The sequence below is a fragment of the Eublepharis macularius genome, chromosome 7, assembly GCF_028583425.1.
Source record: "Eublepharis macularius isolate TG4126 chromosome 7, MPM_Emac_v1.0, whole genome shotgun sequence".
In the NCBI taxonomy this organism is placed as follows: Eukaryota; Metazoa; Chordata; class Lepidosauria; order Squamata; family Eublepharidae; genus Eublepharis; species Eublepharis macularius.
The window spans coordinates 8,518,534-8,543,965 of NC_072796.1; the positions used below are offsets into that span (position 1 = coordinate 8,518,534).

Sequence of the window (25,432 nt, forward strand, 5' to 3'; positions counted from 1 at the left end):
CAAGACCGATGGCCATGAACTGTGCCTATTTTGTTTGGGGGAGACCCACAATGTTTCAGCCTGCAGAATATGCCAAGGCTTTACTAACAAGGCCCGGCAGGACCGCAAGGCCCGATTAAATTCCTCCCTGTGGCAGACGGTCATGTCTGAGGGTACTCCGTTGCCTTCCCCCAAGGCCGGCCCTAGCCCCTCTGCCGGACGGCAATCTAGAGCGGGCTCAGTGGCTTCCGCGAGGTCGGGGTCGAAATCGCGTCCCCCAAGTACCTTGGCGTCGAAAGCGGCCTCACCGGCGCAGGGATCGGCAAGGCCGCCCCGAAGCGCGTCTTCTACCCGGTCAGATCCGAGACCAGCTTCGGAACCGAGGATCGTGGTGCCGAGTCCCCGTTCGGAACCGACGGCCGGCTCGATTCCGATCAGAGCGAAGCTGTCGAAGCCGAGGTCCACTTCGAAGCCGAGGTCCGCTGCGACGTCGAGGAGCCCGTCGGTTCCGAGGTCTTCTTCGGAGCCACCGGCCAAGAAGAAGAAGACCAAGCATCGCCACCGGTCGCCGCGTCCCGCGCCACAGGAAGACGTCGTCGTACTCCCTCGCACGCCTTCTCCCCACCTGGGTTCCCCGGAGCCGGAGGGGGTCTCAGAGCCGGTACCGGAACCGACGGCGTTCGAGGTGGTGCCGGCCGAGTTTTCTCCAGGGCCGGAACCGAGCCCACGACCAAGTCGGAGTCGACCATCGCCTGCCCGTCGTTCTCCCTCTGCTGCCAGCCGTGAGCGGCGTCGGTCTGGAGGGAGTGTCGGCTCCGACCGTTCGGTCGCATCCCGCCACCGCCAGGCCTCCTATCTTCCCCCGCCGTACCATTGCCAGTGGGAAGGGGCACCCGCCGGTTTCTCCGGCTCGGAACCGAGGCCTTCGACGTCGAGGCAAGCGTGGTTCCCCCCACCGATCCAGGGTGAGGACTCACGGCACGGTTCCGAGGAGGGAGAAGTGGAGAGCCTGGGGGACTACCATTCTGAGTCCTGGTCTGAGCCTTCGCCGGCCGACGACGTGGTGCCGTGTACCGGCTCACCATACGAGGACCTGAGAATCTACTCAGACCAGATGGCACAGATGGCTCAGGCGCTGGAGATGGACATCTCATCGGCGACCCCCCAGACCAAGGACAAGCTCCTGAAAAGGATCTACGGAGACAACCCGGCGTCCATCGGCTTCCCCATGCAGGAGGGTATTGAGGAGATCGTGGATAGGGTGTGGAAGGTGCCCTGTGACCAGCCTCCAACATCCAAGAGGATTGAGCAGCTTTATAAAATCAAACAGGGCACCTGGCAAGCGTTGGTGAAACACCCTCCACCCTCCTCACTGGTCACGGAAGAGTTCCACCCCCGGCGTTCAGGCCACACTTCTGTGCCAGCTGACAAAGAGAGCAGGAAGCTTGACGCACTTGGCAGACGGCAATACACGGTGGCTTCGCTGGGCCTCAGGATCGCCAACTACCAGACCATCATGGCTGGTTACCAGCTCTATCTCTGGGAGAAGTTGGCGTCCTATGTTGGAGACCTCCCACCTGAAAAGAAAGCGGTGGTATCCCTGCTGCAGACTGAGGCTGTGCGGCTGTCCAAGCAGCAGATGAACGCGGGGAGCCATGCTGCCGGCACTGCTGCACGGGGAATGGCTTCGGCGGTGGTCCTCAGGCACCACTCCTGGTTGAGGTCAACCGCCCTGTCTCAGGAGGTGCGTTCCAGGGTGGAGAGCATGCCCTTTGAAGGGGACTCGCTGTTCTCCAAGTCCACCGACGAGACCCTAAAAAATAAAAAAGAGGATAGGCAGACGGCGCGGTCCTTGGGGCTGGCTCCTGCGGACAAGCCCACCTCCAAGCCACGGTACGCTCCCCGGTATGGCCCTTACCACTACCAAGGCAGATACCAGCAGCAGCGGCCGGGCTACCAGCAGTATCCTGCCTACCCGCAGCGTACCTATCCTCCTGCACAGCAACAGAGGAGGCGTAGATCCTTCAAGCCTCGCCCGTCACAGCCACCGGCCCAGCAGAGAGATCAGCAGGGTGCCGGGAGGCAGTACTGACGGGTCGCGCCAGCCGTATCCCCAAATTTCTCAGACAGACTGAGTCCACTCCTCGCTGAGTGGGAGTCAATAACATCTGACTCATGGGTCTTAACAATTGTTGATAAGGGATACGGGCTGGAATTCATTGACCTACCTAGGTGCAGTTCACCCCTGACAGCTGTCAATAACACTATGGCCGAGCTGGATGCGGAAATCGTGTCGCTCTTGGCCAAGGGGGCTGTGGAAGAATTGGCCTATGAGGACTCTGTGACGGGGTTCTTCCCTAGGTTCTTCCTGGTTCCCAAGAAGGATGGGGGCTTACGTCCCATTTTAGATCTGAGGGGCCTTAATGCCTTCCTCAAGGTGACCAAATTTAAAATGGTTACATTGGCGACTGTGATTGCCTTGCTGAAACAGGGGGATTGGTTTGCGGTCCTTGATTTGAAGGACGCATATTTTCACGTGGGAATACGGGAAGAGCACAGGAAATACCTGAGCTTCGTTTACCGGCGAAGGGTTTTCCGGTATAAGGTGCTTCCCTTTGGCCTATCCACTGCCCCACAAGTGTTCACGAAATGTGTGGCCCCCGTCGTCTCCTTCCTTCAGGAGGAGGGCTGTACCATCTTTCCATACCTCGATGACTGGCTCATTGTGGCTGAGTCGGAGTCTAGGCTGGTGCAGGACATTGGCTTAGTACTTAACACGTGTCAACGCCTGGGGCTCTTGGTAAACTTTGAAAAATCCAAGCTGGTGCCCACCTGTAAGGTTTCCTACATTGGTGCACTTTTGGACTCCATGGAGGGTAAGGCTTTGCTCCCCTTGGAGAGAGCTAGGTCCCTAAGGGGTCTTGTGTCCATGTTTAAGAGGAACCGTTTCCAATTCGTGCGCACTATCCAGTGCTTATTGGGTCATATGGCAGCGGCTACCTCGGTGGTCCCCTTCGCTAGGCTGTATATGCGCCCTCTCCAGAACTGGTTTGTGCGGAGGTACGATGCTCAGCAGCATCCTCCGTCCCTCAAATTCTCTATTCCAAGGGTCATCCTATCCTCCTTGGACTGGTGGCTGTCTGATGACCATTTGTTTACAGGGACCCCTTTTGGTTATCAGCATCCTGACGTCACGGTTACCACTGACGCCTCTCTGCTGGGATGGGGGGCTTATTGTGGTGATGTCTGTGTGCAAGATGTCTGGTCTGAGAGGGAAAAGACCCTCCATATTAATGTGCTTGAACTAAGAGCCATTCGTTTTGCACTTGTGTCCCTTACAGCACTCTTGAAAAATCGCCAGGTGTTGGTACAGACGGACAACACGACTGCCATGTACTACATAAATCAACAGGGGGGCACAGTGTCCATGGCGCTCTGCAGGGAAGCCACGCTCACTTGGCAGTGGGCAATCAGGAATGGCGTGACAATTCGGGCCATACACGTGGCAGGGTCAGACAATGCCCGGGCGGATGCCCTGAGCAGGGTCCTTATGTTGGACTACGAGTGGGAACTGAACGTAGAGTGCGTTGGGCCGATCTTCCAGATGTGGGGTCGTCCAGATATAGATGTATTCGCAACAGCGGCGAATACCAAGGCCCAAATGTTCTGTTCCAGGGCAGGGAGCGACCCCCTCTCTATTGGGGATGCCTTCCAGTGTACGTGGACTCAGGGCTTGCATTATATGTTTCCTCCGTTCCCTTGATTCCCAGGGTCCTGTGCAAGATAGAGGAGGACGGGACTGCATCCTGGTGGCCCCCTTTTGGCCAAGGCAGGTTTGGTTTCCAAAGCTCCTGCGGATGTCCCAACGGACATATGTGAGTCTGCCCCCTCGGCAAGACCTTCTCCTGAACGGGAGCTTAGTCCATCACGCCCCCAGGAAGCTGCACTTGACGGCTTGGTGGATCGTTCCTCCCCTATAGGTTTTTCGGAGGAGGTACAGAGGGTCCTCCTGAATGCTCGCAGACCATCCACTAGGCGCTCTTATGCGGCCAAGTGGCGCAGGTTCGAGGTTTGGGCATTTGCTAAAGGAGTGGTGCCTGCCAGCAGCCCCCTAGGGGTTATATTCGATTACTTGTGTCACCTGAGGGACCTGGGCTTGAAGGTTTCCTCTCTCAAGGTCCACCTGGCAGCTATCTCTGCTGCTCACACCCGAGTTGAGGGTGGTACAGTTTTTTCTCACCCAAAATCCCGTCAGTTCCTTAAGGGCATGTTCAACCTTTACCCACCTGTGTCGGCACCGGTGCCTCAATGGTCGCTGTCCCTGGTGCTTTCACGTCTTATGTTGCCTCCATTCGAACCTCTGGCAACCTGCCCCTTGGACATGTTATCGTACAAGGTGGCATTCCTGGTGGCTGTAACATCGGCCAGAAGGGTCAGTGAGCTGTCTGCGTTGCGATCTGACCCGCCCTTCCTGTTATTTCATCCCAACAAGGTGGTCCTGCGTCCCTGCCTGGGTTTCCTGCCTAAGGTGGTGTCCGCTTTCCACCTCTCGCAGGATATTGCATTGCCTGCGTTGTTTCCTCACCCTTCCTCGAAGGGGGAGAAGGCCCTCCATTCCCTAGACTTGAAGAGGGCCATAGCCTATTACCTGGATAGGACGAAAGGATTCCGGTTGAGCCCTCACCTGTTTGTGTGCTTTGGGGCCAAGGACAAGGGTAACAGGGCTTCTTCACAGACCCTGTCTAGGTGGATTGTGACGGCCATTAGCAAGGCCTATTCCCTAGCTGGGGTGACTTGCCCACTTCATGTCAGGGCCCATTCCACGCGGTCCCAAGCATCCTCCTCGGCACTCCTCAGGGGTGTGCCTCTAGCTAACATTTGCAAAGCGGCCACATGGTCCTCTGCAGACACCTTTGTAAGGCATTATGCCATAGATGCCAATGCGGAGCAGGATGTATCTGTGGCCAAGGCTGTCCTGCACTCCCTTTTTTCCTAGGGGAGTCTTGGATGGGGTTCCTTGCGTACCTGCTGGGTACCCTTGGGTGATATGCTGTGTATATGAATATGTATATATATATATATTTATGTGTGTGTATATGTAAATACTGAGTGCGTATATATTGCTGCACAGCTTGTAGAAATGTATATATGTATGTATACATTGTTGTTGTTGTTGTTGTTGTTGTTGTTCTGTAATAAAATTGTGTTGGATTTCACCCCACCTTCCTTATTATGTGAAGCTTGGTACACTCCCATGTGTGGAAGCACAGAAGAACGAAGATGAAAACAGGGTTAACATACCTGTAACTTATGTTCATCGAGTTCTTCTGTGCTGACACACAACCCTCCCTCCTACCCCGCTGTGAATTCCAATGCACGACAATGTGATGGCTGTAACGGGAATTGGTATTTTTAAGGTGTTATGGCTAAAGTGTATTGGTCAAGCGGCGGCAAGGAGAACTGAGGGAAGGGGGCCGTTGGTCGCTGGAGGAGCATGTGACCATTTGGGCAGGAAAACGGTCGCTGAGGCGCGCGACAAACGGCCCCTTCGGAGCCATAGAAGCTATAGAAAATTCTCCGGCGGCTGGCCTGCGCCTGCGCAGTCCCCATGTGTGTCAGCACAGAAGAACTCGATGAACATAAGTTACAGGTATGTTAACCCTGTTTAAGAGTTTCTCAGGTGCAGTAACGTCCAGCACTAAGCCTGGTCAGACATTTATGATTGTGTGGGTCTTAAAGTGTGAGCTTTTGTTCATTGTCCATCTTCTGTGCAGTCCCACATGGGGACTGCGCATGTGCAGGCCTACCGATCGGAAACTTTTTCTAGCTTAGTCCACTAGGGGCCCTCGCCTCCCAGTGCGAATGAGTGCAACTTCCCTCTGAAAGACACTGGGAGGTGGTGCCCCCGACCCTCCAATTCCTTTTTTGCTGCCAGTAGAGAAGGTTCTAGTGTGATCCCCTCGTCATTGACTTTGTTTTTCTTCTAGGCCTAGTGGGTGAGCTTTCTGTAAGATGGCTGATACAGCCTTATTTAAGAACTGCGCTTCCTGTGCTAGTAAAATGACCAAGACAGACAGCCATTCTATCTGTCTGGAGTGCTTGGGCGAGGGCCACAACGTGCAGACTTGTGAGCACTGTAGAGCGTTCACCCACAAGGCCAGGGCAGAAAAAGCGAAGCACCTTAAGGCCCTCCTGTGGAAATGTGCCATGAGCGTCTGATGTCCCAAAGATTCTTCCCCTAGCGTCCGCAGGGACGACAGCTATTCAGGCCCTCGAAAAAGCCTCCCTACCTCCGGCTGACTCACTTCGGATCCGTCATCCGTCCCATCAATTGATGGCGTCCCCAGATCTGTTACGGAACTGACAAGGTCTGTGATGGTGCCAGAGTCGATGCCTTTGGGTGCTCCTAAGAAGAAGAAGAGATGGTCAGATGAGGACAAGGAGACCCCGGGATCAAGTTCCTCGGAACCGAAGAAGAAGTCTCGACCATCTAGCTCAAAGCCTAAGTCACTGAAGAGATTGGATCCGAAGAGATTGGATCCGAAACATGCGGATCCAATCAGATCGGAGCCGAGGCAACTGGAGTCGAGGTGTTCAGAGTCAAAAGAACGCTTGAAGGAGCTGTCCAAGCCTGCTCATAAGAAGGCTCAACACAAGACAAAGCACTTGGTTTCAACACCACGCACGCCTTCTCTTCGACCAGCCTCCCCTCTTTATCGCTTCTTGACTGAGGAGGGCGAACTCCAAGAGGGCTATATGTCAGATGAACCTTGGCAATCTGAATGAGAATTACACCATCGGGCTTCACCAAGAACCGGATCCTGTTGCTCACACCTCTCCAGATATGGACTTGACCTGGGAGAGCCTTATCGCACTCACTTGATTGCTTCGGGATTTGAGACTTTCGAGGAGCGTAGGCGTGCGAGGCCATCATATGACATTCCAGAGTCGGTTCTCTCTTACCGCTTGTCTGACAGAAGCAGGGAGCAGAGCCCTAACCCAGTATCGGATCTGTCTCCCGATGAGGTCATTGTCAGATCCAGTCAGGTTTCTCCCACTGAGGATTACCGAATGTACACAGAACAAATCCTTAGGATGGCCTGCTCTTTAGAGATCGAGGTGACAGCTATCGACCCCAAACCCAAGGATAAAATCCTGAAACACATTTACTCTGGGAATCCCTCTACTGTGGCATTTCTGATCATAGAGGGGTTTGTAGATCTTATCAACGCTATATGCAAGAAGCCCGCTTCTACACAACCTATGTCCAAGAGGCTGGAAGGCCTCTGCAAGAATAGAGAAGACATTTGTGCCTTTCTATTTCAATACCCTCCTCCTTCGTTGCTAGTAACAGAGGAGATGCAGTCTCGACAGCGTCAGAGCTCTTACCATACACCCTCTGACAAGGAGAGTAGAAAGCTGGATGCCTTAGGCAGGAAGTTGTACTCCTTGGCTGCCATGAATGTAAAAATTGCCAATTATGCAGCGATCATGGGAGCCTATCAGATTTTTCTATGGAGTCGCCTGTCGTCCTTCATTGATAAGTTACCCCAGGATCAGAAGGTCCTGGCAAAGCTCATTCAAGAGGAGGCGTTGAAAGTCTCTAGACAGCAGATTGATGCAGGTTGAAATGCCGCTGATACATCTGTGGGAGCATTGGCATCCTCTGTTGTTCTTTGTCGTCATGCTTGGTTGCGTACCACAGCCTTGCCCTTGGAGACAAGGAGCAAAATAGAGGACTTGCCATTTGAAGGCTCTACTCTGTTTTCCACCAAAACAGACTACTACCTCTCTCAAAAGAGGAAGGATCGCCTAACTGCCCGTTCGTATGGTGTACTCCCTAAGTATCTGCCTAACCAACGCTACCCTTACCGACAGTAGCGCCTAGATCAGCAGTCTTGCAGAGGGCAATCTGCTCGATACCAGCCGTATCCTCAGTACGGCTACCGTCACCAACAATCTCAGCAGGGGCAGTTGCACAGATGACGCCCTAACAACCATGGCAGACAAAGCCAACAACCTCCTCCTAGCAAGGAGGCTTCGAGACAAAAACAGTTTTGACTAGAGCTGGAACAGTCAGTTGTTTTGGGGGATAAGTTGGTGAACTTCCTCTCCGCTTTGGAGGAGATAACTTTTGATAGATGGGTGTTAACTATCATTCAGTTTGGTTATAAAGTTGAATTCAAATGTTACCTGTCTCAGACTGTACCCAATAATGTATCAGGCTCCTCCTTGGAGGGCTTACTGGCAGAGGTAGACCAATTATTGGCTAAGGGGGCGATACAACAGGTCCCTCCAGGGGAATCCCTGTCAGAGTTCTATTCTAACATGTTCCTGGTCGTTAAGAAAGATGGGGGTGCTAGACCTATTTTAGACCTTAGGAGGCTTAACAAGCACGTTCAGCAGAAACTATTTAAGATGGTGACGCTGAACATATTACAGCCACTTCCACAGGGTGCTTGGTTTGCCGTCTTAGATTTAAAAGATGCCTATTTTCATATAGCAATTCACCCCTCACACAGACAATTCTTACATTTTGTTTGTAATGGCAACGTTTATCGATACCGAGTGTTGCCCTTTGGCCTTTCTACGGCTCCTAGGGTCTTCACCAAGTGTATGACTGTTATAGTAGCCCACCTCAGGAGGCAGGGTTGCTTCCTTACCCCTACCTAGACGATTGGTTGCTTACCGCATCGTCAGCGGAGGCCTTGCAGGATTTTGTAGCATTGGTACTGACTTCATGTCACAAATTGGGTCTAATTGTCAACTTTAGGAAATCCTCCCTTATTCTATCTAGACAGGTTCAGTTTATAGGGGCAGTGTTAGATGGCGCACTGAACTGAGGTTCCTCCCGATTGAGAGAGACAGACAGATTTCTGGTCTCATACATCGTTTCCAACTCTGTAGGTTTCAATCTGCCTTGACCATCCAGACATTACTTGGTTTGATGGCAGCGACTACATTCTTCACCCCTTGGGCAAGATTACATATGAGGGTGCTTCAATTATAGTTCTCATCTGTACGAGATTTTGAAACTAGGGGTTTGAACAAGAGATATTCTGTTCCCAAAAGGGTTATGTGCTGTTTGTCCTGGTGGACTGAGGAGAGAAACCTACTGAGGGGTATAAACTTTGAGGCCCCTCAGATTCATGTGTCCATATCTACTGATGCCTCAACTTCGGGATGGGGTGCTCATTGCGGGACCCTGACTGCGCATGGGGAATGGCTTGTCCATGAGAGACAGTTCTACATTAATGTTCTGGAGTTATGTGCCATACGTATAGCGTTTATATCGAGAGTTTGCAGATACCATCCAGGACAAGAACGTTCAGGTCCTTACGGACAACTGCACTGCCATGTTCTGTCTGAACAAGCAGGGAGATACAGTGTCCAGGACTTTGTGCGAAGAGGCCATGAGCATTTGGGATTGGGCCATCCCCAGGGGTGTCTCTTTACAAGCAGTTCACGTTCCGGGCACGACAAATGTAACAGCAGACTCTCTGGGCAGACTGAAGTCGGAGAATCACGAGTGGTCCAGATGTATACCTGGAACCAGTGTTCGAACAATGGGGTTGTCTGGAAGTAGATCTTTTTGCGAAAGAAGGGAACCAGAAAGCATTGGCTTTCTGCTCCAGGGGAGGTCTGGGTCGCCATTCTCTGGGAGTTGCATTTCAGATTGCTTGGATGGGGCATCTATTTTACACTTTCCCTCCTTTCCCACGAATTGCTCAAGTGGTGAGCAAAATTCAGGTGGAAAAACCTCATGTTATATTAATAACACCATTTTGCCCCAGACAAGCTTGGTTCCAGCATGTGTTCCATCTAGCCAAGGGATGATGCCATCAGTTTGGTCTTCAGCTGGATCTAATCACTCACGACGGAGTATGGTTTCACAACCTACCCAGACTGAGGCTGACGGCGTGGCTTATAGGGAACTAGGGTCACTTTCTGCTAGAGTAGCAGAGGTTGTGCTGAACACGAGGAGACCAAATACTAGAAAGTCCTATGCATTTAAATGGAAAAGGGTTGTTTGGTGGGTCACACTTAAGGAGTTGGACACATTTAATTGTCAGATTTCAGACATACTAGAATTCCTGTTAACCCTAAAAGATAAGGGCTTGTCCAATTCCTCTATTAAAGTTTATCTTGCTGCTCTTTCGGCCTTCCACCCACGGGTAGATAGCAAGATGGTCTTAATGACCTTGTGGTGTTCTTTTTGGTTGGTTTTAATGGTTTTAAAATGTGGTTTTGTTATGTATGTTTTAATTTGTTGGCCACCTTGGTGGCCCCTGTGAGGACAGAAAGCTGGGATATCAATTCCTCTACTGCATCGCTTTACTTTTCCCAGCCAAACATGACTCTACTCTGAGTATACAGTAGTACTTTCCAATTAAACACAAATAGCCAATTCCATGCTATTCTTCCTGGGATTTTTCTGGGCATTGAACCAAATATTCATAACTCTTTTTACAGCAAACAATACATTTGGTTATCTCGTTCAAGGCTAAACTCAGAGCACTAAAACAAGGAAAAATATGCAGGCTGGTAACTTCTCCCAGCAGGCCTGACCTCGTCAGATCTTGGAAGCAAAGCAGGCTTGGCCTTGGCTAATAATTGGATGGGAGACCTCTGAAGAAGACCAGAGTCATTATGCAGAGGCAGGCAACAGCCTGTCTCTTGCTTTGAAAACCCCAGCAGGGGTTGCTGTAGGCCAGCTATGACCTGACAGCACTCTCCACCACCACCAACTTCTCATAAACAATTCTAAGATCCAAAGTTAATTCAGACCCAGTAATATGGATCAAATGGAAGCAAGCATCTCCGGTGGAGGTTTTTAAGCTGAAGCTAGATGGCCATCTGACAGCAATGCTGATTCTGAGAATCTAGGCAGATCATGAGAGGGAGGGCAGGAAGGGTTATATCAGTGCTTAGTTCTTGTGACCCCTTCTTACATGCCCAGGGTAAAGCCAATCACCACTTTGGGGTCAGGAAGCAATTTTCCCCATGTCAGTTTGGCTAGGGATCCTGATGGTGTTTTGCCATCTTCTGGGCATGGAGCAGGGGTCACTGGGGTGGGGGGTGGGGGGGAGGTATTTGTGAATTTCCTGCATTGCGCAGGGGAGTGGACTAGATGACCCTGGAGGTCCCTTCCAACTCTGTGATTCTAAGCCTAGAGAAACGTGAATATGACCGATGTAGTATACATGATTGACTTTAAATTTCACTGAACATGGATACATTCATTCATTTCGTTTTCTCTCCCCGTAATGCAGCCATTCAATGTCAAGGGACAGAGGACAGTCCGGCAGTGGAGTTTACAGCAACATTGGTCCTCCAGGAACTTACAATCAAGGAAGCTCCTACAGACCCCTGCTGAGCAGACCCCAACAGATCCCAAAGCTGCTTGCAAGTAAGCTTTTCATTTACCCTTCCGCTTCATCATTTGGCCAGGTCACAGTGGAATTGGATGGAATCTTGTTGATTTTTCTCTTCTGCATTTGTTAAAACAAGGACAGCTCTCCTGTTGTACAGCACAATTGTTCTTTGATTGTTTCACTGCTTTTAACAGATTACTGCTTGACTGTCTTCTCCATACATCCCCATGCACCAACTAGGGTGACCCACAAGGCATCTACTAGAGCTGCTCCCACGTTGTGGAATGGGCTCCCTGAGGAGGTGATGGAGGGCGCTACCTTTAAAAGTTTTTAGGAGGCACTGTGAGGCCTTTGTAGCTGTGAGGAATGGCTTGTTTTCTTGGGGAGAGGGATTAAGGGGTTTTGTCGTATGCTTTTAATCTTGAATTTGCACACCTCCTGGAGCCCCAAGGGAAAGGGTGGTATAAATATTTTAGTAAATAAAATTTCTCACAAACCAGGTTAAAAATTAGCGTAGTACAGTGGCTTAAAAGGTGACCAAGGAAGTGCCCAGTTTAAGTCTCACCTAAATCAGAAACTTGCTTGGTGGTTTTAGGCAAGTTTCAGCTTCCTATCTGAAATATGATAATACCAGACTACCTTACAGGACTGTTGTAAAGAATGCAGATATAGTGTGTGTCTAAAACACTATTAATTATATTAAAGAATGCTAGAGCCAGTGTGGTGTAGTTGTTAAAGTGTTAGAATAGCATCTGGAAGACCCAGACTCAAATCCCCGCCAGCCACGGAAGCTCGCTGGGTGAATTTGGGCCAGTCACACAGTCTCAGCCTAACCAGTCTGACGAGGATGTTGTAAGGATGATTGGAGGAGAGAAGAATGACGTGAGCTGCTTTATGTCCCCATTGGGGAGAAAGGTGGGGTATATATACAAGGTAAATAAATATAATAAAAGTATTAGAATGATTTTTGCTTATTCTGAACTTGCTGTCCTGGCTTTCTGCAAATGATGCAAAACCGAATTATTCAAGAAGGCTTTTTACTCAGATAGGAGGGCTGTATTGTAGGGAGGGGATCTCAGATGATCCGCTAATGAGTTAGGAACCATAGACTTCCCCACTATATTGTATTGGATTCCTGCTAATCCTGTGTCTTTGTGAACTTGTACCTATTTACCCTATGGCATTGTTTATGGAAATGTTCCTGATGTTTACTGTACTAATCTCACACTGTGTAATCCGCCTTGAGTCTCAGTGAAAAAAGCAGACTATAAATGACATAAATAAACAAATTAGTGCTCTACAACTACCAATTCAAGGAAATTCTGTGCTAAAGTAACTTTCTAAAATGTATAGCCCACTTTTTTTAAAAAAAAGCAGCTCTCTGCTTTCGGGATATTCCTTCCCCATCAGCTTGACTGCTGAATACTTATTGCAGAGGTTACTGGGGAGCATTTTAAGGACACACACAGTTGATGTGAACTGTGGCCTGACATTGCCCAGTATAAATTGTGTTCCCCATTGACTGTTCTTTTTGAAGAAATAATATTTGATAATAAAATTCATCCTTGCTAATAGGAATATTCATCCCTGCTAATTTTTTTAATCTGAAAATTTTAATTCCTGCTAACCTTTTAATCTGAAAAAATTATCTGGCAAAATTATTCTGTTCCTTTTTCTGTTTTTTCTGTTCTTTTTGATCCTTCCTTCCTTCCTTTTGAAGAAATGCAGAGAAATTAACCTTTTGGGCTTGGTGAAAGAGGCTATGTATTTTTTCAGGTGGTCTTGTTACATGTGAATCACAACTGGAGTCTAGCCGGTTGATAGTCAATCCAATCTAAGCTCTCTAAACTCACACCAGGGGTGGGGGGTGGGAGTCTTGTTCCCCGATTTGACCCTGATGTGCCAATTTTCAGATGATGAGTAATTGTATGCTGATAGTTGGAGGGAGTCGAGTGGAGTCTGATAGTATTCTAGGAGAATGGCAGGTTTGGTTGCTGTTGTCCAGTATCTGATTTTATTACTTTCATTTCAGTCCATAAACTTCTCAATTAACTGCCTTTCCACTAATCAGAAAAAAGACATATTCCAATCAGTAAACATGAAGCCTTGGCTTTGATTGCTATGCTGATTACACAAAGCATCACTTGAGTCGTAACTGGAGAGGGTGGCTCAAATCATTCCAGGAATTGCTTACATTTTCAACGAAAAGAATAAGTAACTGTCACTCCTCTAGTGGTCAGTCCCTTGTGGAAGCCGCTGTGTCTAGTCATTTTTATGCCCCTTCTTTCAGTTAATTTTCTTAGAAAACATAATGGCTGGTGAAAAGTTGGTGTCAAACTTTTACCCTTTTGAATTTTGATGAATTGTGTTTATCTGCAATACTCCAAGCCGACTGTGTTCCTTTGCATGGAGGAGGGGCAGTGGCAGAGCCTCTGCTTGGCATGCAGAAGGTCCCAGGTTCAATCCCCAGCATCTCCAGTGGAAAGGGTCAGGCAGCAGGTGATGTGACACCCTGACACCCTGGAGAGCCGCTGCTGGTCTGAGTAGACAATACTGACCTTGATGGACCCTGGGTTTTCAACTTCGTTTTCAACAGAGAAACAAATAGTTTTCAGTAAAGGTTTCTTGTGCCAGGTTTCACTCCACAGCAAATGTTTTAGAGCCGCATTTAGAAACTGTAAAGGAAATAAGCTTATAGTGGTGGTGGTGGAAGTGCTGACGAAAGAATCTAAAGGCAGCATTACCAACAAAATTTATCCTAATCCCAAATCCATCCATCCCGTTCTTACCATGAAAAGTACATGATTCTAAAGACAGAGGTGTGGTTCCAAAGAACTATGATCAGTAGAGTTGCCAGGTCTGTGCCTGGGAGATTTTTGGGGTGGGTTTTTAGCTCTTGGGATTTTTTTTTACAGGTTAGTGTGTCAGTCCTAGGGTGGCAGTCCCTGGCAGTTAGACCCACCCCCCCAAGCCCCTCACAGCAAGCATGTAGGTGCATTGGTTGAAGAAACTTTATTCAGAGATCTATTCAGTTCAGGTGTACACTCATAGGTAGAAGTTGGCAGAAGTGATTATTCAATAGGACTACTGATTCTAGGGGACATTCTCCTGCCCTCTGGCCCGTTTGCATTCAGGTGCGAAAACCCAAAAAGTTACATGGGAACAGAGTAGTTTAGTCTAGACAAAGTACAGAGTGGAATCATTCCCTCCTGTGAAAAAGATACATTTCAGTGCACAGCTACAGCTCCAGTCCAAGGACACTCAGAAGTGAAAGTGCATATTTCTTAGAGATAACAAGAGGCCACTGGCTCCTCTGGAAATTAGTATTAGCAGTCTAGGTGACTTACATAAAATGCATAAGATACTGATATAATGCCAAAGTTAAATATTGTATGTGTTTAAGATGCAGTGCAAGATGCATAACACAATAATGGCATGGATGCTTATATCATTCTCAGCATAAGATGCAGAACACAACAGTGGCATGGATGCTTGCATACATGACAGTAAGAGTAGGTGACTTGGAAGGGAAATGTTTAGTGAGAAAGAGTGGGGATGGAAGCTGCTGGAAGTGACATCACTTCTGGTCAACATTCTAGGAGCCCCCCAAATCTCTGTAGAAAAAAAATATAGAGATTTGGGAGGGATACTTAGAATGTTGACCAAATGTTATGTCATTTCCAGAGTAAAACGCCATTCCCTGTTCCCTTTTCTTCCACCGCAACTATGAGCAGTAGCAGGCAAGGTGAGCACAGAAAAACACAAAACTTGAAAGATATACTAGTACACTCCTCCTTTGAGGAAACCTCTAATAACTCCCAAGAGGTCATCTCCCCTGTGGGAGTTGTAATATTTGCTCTCTTACCATTATTAATTCAATCACAAATAGACCTTTATATTCTTCAACTTCCTCTACTTGTAAAACGTCACATGTGGTCTACTTAATACAATGTAGCTGCCCATTGATATACATTGGCAGTACTACTTGTCCTTTAAAACTTCGAGTTCAGGAGCACTTGTCAAGGATTTGGCATAAAGTAACAGAAGCCCCTCTTGGTGAACATTTTATTAAGTTCCATGGTACGCAGAAGGACTTTAAGGTTTCTGTCCTGGAGGTCTTAGATGCAACGAAGCATGTGAATGCGGAACAGAAACTATTACAGCTAGAGTCCCGATGGATCTTTTGGCTGAATAGTTTAGCACCTTACGGCTTGAATAAAGTACTGGATTTTACGTGTTATTTATTAATATGAATTTTGAATGGAGCTAGGAAACTCTAGGCTGCTGTCCCTTTAAGGGAAAGAATGTTTAAATTGCCTTGTTCTAAAGGAGCCGCCTGCGGCGTCAGACCGTCCTTGGAATACCGATATGGTGGAGTGAGATTGTCTGAAGCAGTTGCTGTGACTAGTTGGTTCATAATGACATTTAATGAAATTTACAAACTAGTGCGTGAATGGCTAGTATATTATATTATGTTGCTCAACAGAAAAATGCCTGTGGAGAAGTGTTTGTACGAAACGGGATTGGATAATGTATGCTGGCAAAACCCGTAGGCGTGGCTCTTGGCAGTCTTGCAGCTTCGGATGATGGACTTTACTACCATTTGATCATTTTGACTTGAGTGCCTTTGAGCACCATTATGAATGAACTGTTGAATATTATTGTTGAATGAATTGTTTTGTCTATTTCTCCCACCATTTGGATATTGTTGTAAAAATTGGATTTCATATGTATGAGATGATAGTTTGATAGATATTTATTGTAGATTTTTCTCTTTTTTTAATTAATTATTTAATAACAATAAATTTATTGTTATTAAATAACAATTGTATTGTTCATACAATTGTTCATACAGTTGTATTATTCATACAATCATGAATTTGCAGTCATGAAATTGTAGATTTTTGATGGAATTGTTACAGCTATTTATTACTATTTATTGATGAAATTCTGCACTTTTGGCACTTCGGGCACTTCATATATATTTTTAAAAAATTAAAAATAGCTTTCATGGTGTACTCCGGGAAGGTTGGTGTCAGGACCAGACTGCTTTCTTGTGTACCTTTGCTTAACCGACTCCATTTTTAATCCTTTCAGTGTTTAAGTACTCTCTTCCAGGTGCCAAGGTTCCCAGGCAGCTATCTCACAGAAAAGGATTGTTTTGGCTACCGACGTTCCACCAAGAACCGGCCTTGGGAAGTTTCCGCGCTTCTGGCTTCAAAGGGGTTGTTTTGAGAACTGTGGGGGGAGGTTGGGCCTGCTGTGATCTGTTACTCTGTTCCTCATGCTTTGCCTTTCATTGGTAACAATGCATATGTACCATCCTGGATTTTGTATTCAGGCTCGTGGACTATAATGAACTAATTCTTCAGTAAAAGCCTTTTGGAAACAATGGACTGTTGTCTAATTGCAGGAGGTAGTCTGGAGTAAGAACGTTATCTAGCCACAAGTCTGACATTTTGTTACCAATCAAATTTTCCAATGCCTAAGCCGGATCAGACGGAATCCAAAGCTGTCCCTGTCAGGGATCCTTTGTTTGACCCGTATGCCTCCCCCGGCTCTCAAGGCTCGGACTCTCAAATACCTGCACCGAGGGAGAATAACTCCTCGGTTACAACGATCTATACCCTTGCTCCAAGCAGGGCTGATACCCAGCCTCGGGCCACAGCTCTCCCACTGCTGTCGCTGCCTACCCCGACACAGTGGGGTGCGAGACCAAGGGAAACGAGGGATAGGAGGGCCAGCGCGATGTTCACGCATTTACAGCTGGATAGTCGGCGTAGCCTGGAATCCATCCCCGAGCAAACCGGTGATCAACCTTGGCTATATTGGAATAGGTCGACCGAACAATCGGAGTGGGACACGTCCCGCCGTGGCACCCTGAGTTGGGATTATGCGGAAGTCGCCCCGTGGTCGGGGCAACAAGAAGTAAGTGAGCACCAGTGGGTGCAACTGCAGAGCAGAACGATAGCCATTGACTCAGGGATTTCGGCAATCACCGGCCTGACAAAAGGAGTTTTAGCCGCGAGGTCCCAAGAGGAGCGAGGAGACGAGACACCCTTGCCTTGGCAGCAAATGCTCACCACGGGATCGCGGACTGAAACTAGGCAAACCTCGCAGACTGCCGGAGCTGCTGAGGGGGAAGAAACTATGGATAGAGTGCAGCTTTTGGAAAGCAGACTCATAAATATGGAAGAAAGTTTGGCTAGTGCCGTCCACCTGCTGTCAGTGCTAGTTGCGGGGGACAGCGGTCGTGATCGGCCCGCTGGATTACCAGACATCAGTCAGAGTTTGGCCAACCTTCAAACGCTCCTACCTCGGCCGGGGGGCCCTATTCAACCCTGGCCGCAGCAGCCACCAGAGACGGGAGATGATGACTCGGTTACCGGAGAAGGACCCGGCCCAGATAACCCGTGTCCAGATGATTCCCATCCTGACCAACCGGTCAGACCAGGTGACGATGGGACCAGTGGAGGGGGTGACGGGCCGCAGCCGGGAGATCCCCGTCCCACCACTCCTACCAACGGCGGAGGAGAACCGCTACAGCCGGCGGCCCCGCTTCTCCCTCCAACCACGACACAAGCGGACCAGCCGGTAGCCCCTCCACCTACAACGCAAGCGAACCAACCGCCAAGCATACCAGGAGGGACCACACCTCGAGTAATTCCAGGGACGGGACCAACGCCAGGGCCGCGAGGGGATACGGTACCTCTCCAACCCATTTCTCCCCATCCGCTACCATTACGGCCGGCCCCTCATCAGCCGCTGCCTAGAGGGGAACCAGCACCCGTTCGGCCAACGCGACCTATGCCGAGAGGACTCCCCCAGCCGCTTCCGGGAGTGCCTCCACCGCGCCAGCCGCAACCGTACCAGCCGCAACCGCACCCGCAGCAACCTCTACCACAGCTGCCGCCAGCTCCACGACAACCCCCTTTACAACTCGGCCCACTCGATGTCTATCCAATGCCGGCACCGGCCCCTCGACAAGATCTTCCAATGGGTTGGGTCAAGTTGGATGCTACGTTCGATGGGGACCCTTCCAAATTGGGATTTTTTCTAGTACAAGTAGTACAATTTTTTAATCGTTGGGGGCATCTTTTCGGAAGTGAAGCTAGTCAAATCGAACATCTGGGGTCACGTCTTCAAGGCAAAGCAGCTGACTGGTATGTAGGACTGTATAACGTGGGGGCCCCTGAGTTAGATACACTCCAAGGGCTGGTAGACGCAATCCGAGCTCAATATGAGGATCCCCTAGAAGAAACCAGAGCCCGAACAGAATTGCAGGCTATCAGGCAAGGCAGCATGTCGGCTAGAGACTATGCCGCAAAATTCCGACAACTCGCTGCCAAATGCCCAAGGTGTGAGGAATCCACCAAGATTATCATGTTTAAACAGGGTTTAAACCCTAGATTGCTGGACAGAGCTTTAATGCAAGATAATCCTCCTACACTGTTAGGGTGGATACAATTGACCTGTGAAGTAGAAAACCGTCTGATGGAAGTTCGTTTGGTGGAGCAACACCAACAACCTCCGGGCCAAAGACGCTCCTCCACTCCTGCTCGAGGGAGCCGGGGGGCTGGCTACGCTATCCGTGGAGCGAGAGATGCTAGATGGCAACAAGGATTGTGTTTGCAGTGTGGACAAAGTGGTCATTTTGCAGCGCAATGTCCTTATCGGCCTGTGCAAAGACCTCTACTCCAACTCAGACGCCCAGCCCCCGCTGCCTACCCGGCGCCACCGCGCCCTACCCCAGCCCCCAGAACGGCAAGAGGTAGGGGAGCGCCGAGAAGAAATCCCCCTGAGAGGGGGCTAGAACTGGAAGAAGTTATGGAATATGATCCAACGGCGATGGTGGGAGGGGAGAATCCAGAAAGCCCCTCCTCGGGAAATGAAATGGATCTGTCGTGAAAGGACCCAAACAGCAGATCAAACCTCAGTCAGTTCCGGTTCCGAACCGACCGTATGGGTCCATACTCTTCATACCAGTGACTTTAGTGAATTCCGACAGAAAGATGCACATCCGGGTACAAGCCCTCATTGATTCGGGCTGCTCTAGAGACATTATTGCACCAGCTTTGGTAAACGGACTAGTGCTCCCTGTCAAAGAATTAGACATACCGGTCATTTTCGAGCAAATGGATGGCACTAACATGAATCCAGTGACTACAGAAACCATGCCAATCATCACAGGCATGGGGCAACATTGGGAAAAAAGATCTTTCGTTATTAGTGCCACCGCGAAGTACCCTTTGATCCTGGGGAGCCGGTGGTTATGCGATCATAACCCCTACATCAACTGGGCAGAGGGAAGCATCACATTCACCCATGAGTCATGCAAAAGTCATCGGTGGGATCAAAATTGGGGAAAAGATCCGACCACAACCGAACCGGCTCTCCTCTCCCAGGAAGAAATCAACCTAATACCCAAACAATACAGGGCGTACACCCAAGCCTTCACAGAAGAAGAAGCCAACTCGTTACCTCCTCACAGGAGGACAGACTGTGCTGTGGAAATTTTACCTGGCGCCTCGCTGCCCAAAGGCCGCCTATACCCTATGAGTCCCAACGAAAGAGAGGAGCTCCGCAAATTCATCGACCTCAACCTTCAAAGAGGATTTATTCGGCCAGCTAACAGTCCCCATGCAGCGCCAGTACTTTTTGTAAAGAAGAAAGATGGGGGCTTGAGATTATGCACGGACTTTCGAGGTCTTAATGCGGTCTCTTCCAGCAATGCCTACCCTATTCCGCTCATAAGAGATCTACTCAACGTCGTGGCTCAAGGTAAGATCTTTACGAAATTAGATTTGAAAGATGCTTACTTTCACGTTCGTATTCGAGAGGGGGATGAATGGAAAACGGCCTTCAACACATCACTCGGCCAATATGAATACTTAGTTATGCCTTTCGGCCTGGCCGGAGCCCCCTCAGTTTTCATGTCCATGATTAATGAGGTACTGCATGAATTCCTCTATAAAGGTGTAGTGGTGTATCTGGATGATGTGTTAATTTATTCAGAAACTGAAGAGGAACACGTAGAACTGGTAAAAAGAGTCTTAACCACCCTCATGAATAACCAGTTACCTATTAAACTCTCCAAATGTGAATTTCACAAAACGGAACTCACTTACTTGGGCTATTGTATTTCCCGGGAGGGTTTGAAAATGGATCCAAGTAAAATACAAGCAGTACTAAATTGGCAAACCCCCACAACCCGCAAAGAATTACAATCCTTCTTGGGCTTTGCCAACTTCTATAGAGAGTTCATTGCAAATTTCGCCCAAATCACACTCCCCCTAACTGAACTGTTGAAAACCAAAGATAAGGGGGACCAAGCCAAAAAACCAAGTGCAAAACTAGCCTGGATGGCGGAATGCCAAATGGCGTTCGATCACCTTAAAACGCAGTTTGTATCAGAGCCCGTTCTACAACACCCCGACGAAAGTCGCCCGTTCATAGTACAAGTCGATGCCAGCGACACAGCAATTGGGGGTGTACTGCTACAGCGGGGGGCGGATGAAAAGCTCAAACCCTGCGCCTTCCTTTCCAGAAAGTTTTCAGAATCGGAAAGGAATTGGAATGTATGGGAGAAAGAAGCCTTTGCTGTAAAAGCGGCTCTCACTACTTGGAGACATTGGTTAGAAGGAGCCCGCCATCCGTTCGAAGTCTGGACGGATCATAAAAATTTAGAAGCCCTGCGCAGCCCTCGCAGGCTAAACGCCAAACAACTGAGATGGGCGGAGTTTTTCTCTAAATTTGATTTCACATTGAACTTCCTCCCTGGGAAAACCAACTTCTTAGCGGACGCTCTATCACGCATGCCCCAGCACAAAAGCAAAAGGGAAGAGACAATAGACACAGTCTTCTCACCTACGCAATTAGGGGGCGTGGTGACAACACGCAGCCGCACAACCCGCTTTCCCCAACCCGACCAGGGATGGAGAGAAAAATTAAAAGCTGAAGTGGAAAAGGAGGGGGAAGATGTGCCCAAAGACAAACTGCAACAGTCCGATCAGGGGGAATGGCTCTGGGGAGATCGCTTCTATGTACCCAAAAGCTTAAGGAAAGAAGTGTTACAACGCTGTCACGATGCTCCCACAGCGGGGCATTATGGGTACTTAAAAACACTTCATTTGGTACAACGCCAATTTTGGTGGCCGGGCATGCGCAAGGACATTTCACAGTATGTAGCGTCTTGCCCCATCTGTCTCAGCGCCAAATCCCGAAAAGGAAAACCTCCGGGACTCCTACAACCCCTAGAAACGCCAAACCGACCGTGGGAAATAATTTCCATGGACTTTATCACAGACTTGCCCCCCTCCAAGGGACACAATTGTATCTTAGTCGTAGTCGATTTATTCTCCAAGCAAGCCCATTTTATACCCTGTACTACAATTCCTTCGGCTAGAAAGCTAGCCGACATCTTTATAAAAAACATTGTAAAAATACATTCTTTTCCATCCAAGGTGATCTCGGATCGCGGCGGACAGTTCGTTGCCAACTTCTGGCGGGAGCTTTTACAACTACTGGGTATTGAACAAGGTCTAAGTTCAAGCCATCACCCAGAAACAGACGGACAGTCGGAAAAAACAAATCAGATATTAGAACAATTTCTGTGCTGTTATATTAATTTCCAACAGGATAATTGGTTTGATTTGCTCCCCTTGGCAGAATTCTCGTATAATAACAGCGTGCACGCTTCTACGGGAGAAACTCCTTTCAAAATCGTCTATGGCTTCCACTTCAAGCCCTTCCCATTCGAGGCGCTTCCTCCCCCTACTACAGCCTCCAAAGACGTCACCGAATGGTGGGGGGAAGCAGCCCAACAGTGGACGCAAATTAAGAAACATCTCATCAAAGCCAAACAGGATTACAAAAAATACGCTGACCGCCACCGCGCGGCAGAATGGGAATTACAGCCTGGTGATCTGGTCTACCTTTCCACAAAGAATTTGAAAACAACCCAAACCAGCCGCAAGCTAGCGTTGAAATTTTTAGGACCGTTTCCTGTTCGCAAAGTAATCAACAAAGTGACTGTTGCTCTAAATCTGCCAAAGAATCTTCGTCATGTACATGATACCTTCCATGTAAGTTTGTTGAAGAAAGCCCCTCCTGCTGATCAATGGCACACCCGTGCACCTCCAATCCCCACTCTGATCGATGATCAAACCCACTATGAAGTTCAACAAATACTGGACTCTAAAATACAAAGAAATCAGTTGTTTTATCTCATTAGGTGGAAGGACTTTTACTCTGGGTTTGATGAATGGGTGAACTCTGTACATGTTCATGCCCCTAGATTAGTTAAGGCATTCCACTCCCGCTACCCACAGAAACCTGGGGGGGAAGCATCTTAGGGGGGGCAGAATGTCAGGACCAGACTGCTTTCTTGTGTACCTTTGCTTAACCGACTCCATTTTTAATCCTTTCAGTGTTTAAGTACTCTCTTCCAGGTGCCAAGGTTCCCAGGCAGCTATCTCACAGAAAAGGATTGTTTTGGCTACCGACGTTCCACCAAGAACCGGCCTTGGGAAGTTTCCGCGCTTCTGGCTTCAAAGGGGTTGTTTTGAGAACTGTGGGGGGAGGTTGGGCCTGCTGTGATCTGTTACTCTGTTCCTCATGCTTTGCCTTTCATTGGTAACAATGCATATGTACCATCCTGGATTTTGTATTCAGGCTCGTGGACTATAATGAACTAATTCTTCAGTAAAAGCCTTTTGGAAACAATGGACTGTTGTCTAATTGCAGGAGGTAGTTTGGAGTAAGAACGTTATCTAGCCACAAGTCTGACAGTTGGAAGGTGAGCACAGTGGCAGGCGGTTGGCAAATAGTGATTAGAACAGGAAATGGCAGGAAGTTACTAACAGATAAATGTTTGTGCAATTGCTAGTGCAGGGAAGGGCAGACTTTATGTTTCTGGGAGTTGCTAATATTTTTCTAAGAGCCTTGGAAGCTCTTGAGGCATCTTTGTTACTCTGTGTGACAGTTTCCCTGAAGGTGGGCTTCTGTCTGATAGGGCCTGGGCTAGCAGGTTGTGTCCAGGCCAGTGACTTTTGCACTGTGTGTTCCCAATCATGGCATGACAAGGCGGTACATCCTTTGAGCTGCTGTTTGTTTTCATTGAGCACTGATCTTTGTGTGTGACTTCTTCTGTCTCACTGAAGCAATACTGAGCCTTTAAAAAAGCTGTACAAATAAATGCACAGAAGTTACCAGTGCACAACACGCACACGTAAACTGTCCACAATTACCCAGAGTTGTTATTTGTAGCCGGAAAGAAAAGACCTGCCATCTTTCTTGCCAGGATGTAGGTCATATTGCTGCAGGTGACCAGCAAGTAGCTGTTCATGAGTCTGAATTAAAAATCAGACCCAGGCCAGCTAAATGGAGATTATCAGTGCAATCCTGTGCACAGTTACTCCAGTTTAAACCCATTCACATGAATGGTCTTAGAATGGAGTAACACTGCACAGGATTGCGCTAAGTCTACTGAGCTGTTGTGTCATCCTCCATGCATTCTTTGCTCATAGTGGACCCTGGAGGCTAAATGATTGATAAACCCTTGTCATGGCCATTCAGACTTGATGCCAAATCAGAGTTATCCCAAGCCCTAGTTTCTGATTCTCAGTTGTTTGGGAGATTGCAAATCCTGGTTGGTCAGTTTCGACATAGTGCCAGCTGTGATGGTCTCCATAGCCCCCATGGGTGTGATGTTTGATTTGAATCTACAACGGCACACTTTGCTGTCTTACCAAAGGATATGAAACAATGTAAAAGCACTTCTTAAAGAAATATGGAAACAAGCATGCATTACGTAAGTAATTACAAAGGCCATCACGAAGGGAGTTTTTATCATGGCACCTGCCTAATCTACAACAAATTTATTCTTAGTCTAGTGTTCTTAGAAAAGTTGGGTCAATGCAGTGGAGCCCTTTGTACAAGAGATTACATGTTGGCAGCACAAAGGCTTTTGTATGTTTTTCTCTTTATGTCTGTGTTGCATTACAAACTACTTTTATATCTAATATATAAAATTCAGAAGAGTTTTTAAAAGAGCCTGCAAGTTTGTACAGGATGTCGCCATTCATCCAAAGGAAACCAAATCTGCACTGACCCACCCCCTTGTAATCTCTAGCTGTCCACTTTTTGTTTTCCCGTCTCTTTGCAAAATGCTTGATCCCTTTTCTGTCTTTGTCGAAAACAGTTGATCCTCTTCATGTGGGTGGGATGGGAGCAGCGAGGGAGGGGCATAAGTGGGCCATAAGGGCCAGAGCCCCAACCTTCCTGTGCAGTTTTATGCCTCCCCCCTCCCCACCCAGTCTTCAATAAAAAAGAGCATGTGAATTGGTTTCTCGTTGAAAAGGCTGCCATGTCCCTTTTATGGTTTATTAATTTATATTTTTTCAGCCCTCTCGCTAGACCAGTATCAAGATGATTCTCATAATCTTGGCATGGACTTACTTCTTTTTAAACAGAGACCTTTTGTGGAAAGCACAGTTATATTCTGGAGATTTAGATTGTCGGTGTAGTAATGGTTGCTTTCTACAGTAAAAACTCAAAAATTTTGCACGGTTAGGATTTCAGCGGTTGTAGTGGCACAGTGTAGTCACAGTGTAGTGGCACAGTGTAGTCTCTACTATTTCACATATGAGGAAGCTGAAACTTACTTTTTAAACTGCTTCCAATCTCTGTGAGAAATGTGCTCATCTTTTATAGTTGAAATAGGGATGCCCCCAATTGTCTTTTGCCACTAATGAATCTATTCGTGAAAGGCTGTCTGTCTGAACTACACCTGATCAAAAGATACTCAGAGCTGCAATTGACAATGTGTCGAAAATCGAGCTGGATTTCAACCAGGAAAGTTACTCTGGTGTCACATCAGACCTGCCTGCACTATACAGATTCCTCTCAAGTGAAGCCATAAAAGGTTTCCATTCAGGCCAGACCATTAAAACAGAAGCCATCCAGTCCGTTATCGTGCACTGAGGGGGCTCAGGTTTCTTTCCCGCCATTTCTTTTTTAAATGCTTCTGTTGACAAAGGCAATATAAATTATTGCAAGGCCCTGGTGTCCTTGAATAT

The 25,432-nt window shown here is 48.1% G+C and overlaps 1 protein-coding gene across 1 annotated transcript in view; it reads left to right on the top strand.

The window, feature by feature from the left end:
* XRN2 (5'-3' exoribonuclease 2) overlaps window positions 1-25,432 on the top strand; it is a 111,716-nt gene that overhangs the window by 75,966 nt on the left and 10,318 nt on the right. The window contains exon 27 of the mRNA XM_054984448.1: window positions 11,253-11,389. Within this exon, the coding sequence (XP_054840423.1) occupies window positions 11,253-11,389 (137 nt within the window). The remainder of the gene's footprint in view (window positions 1-11,252; window positions 11,390-25,432) is intronic.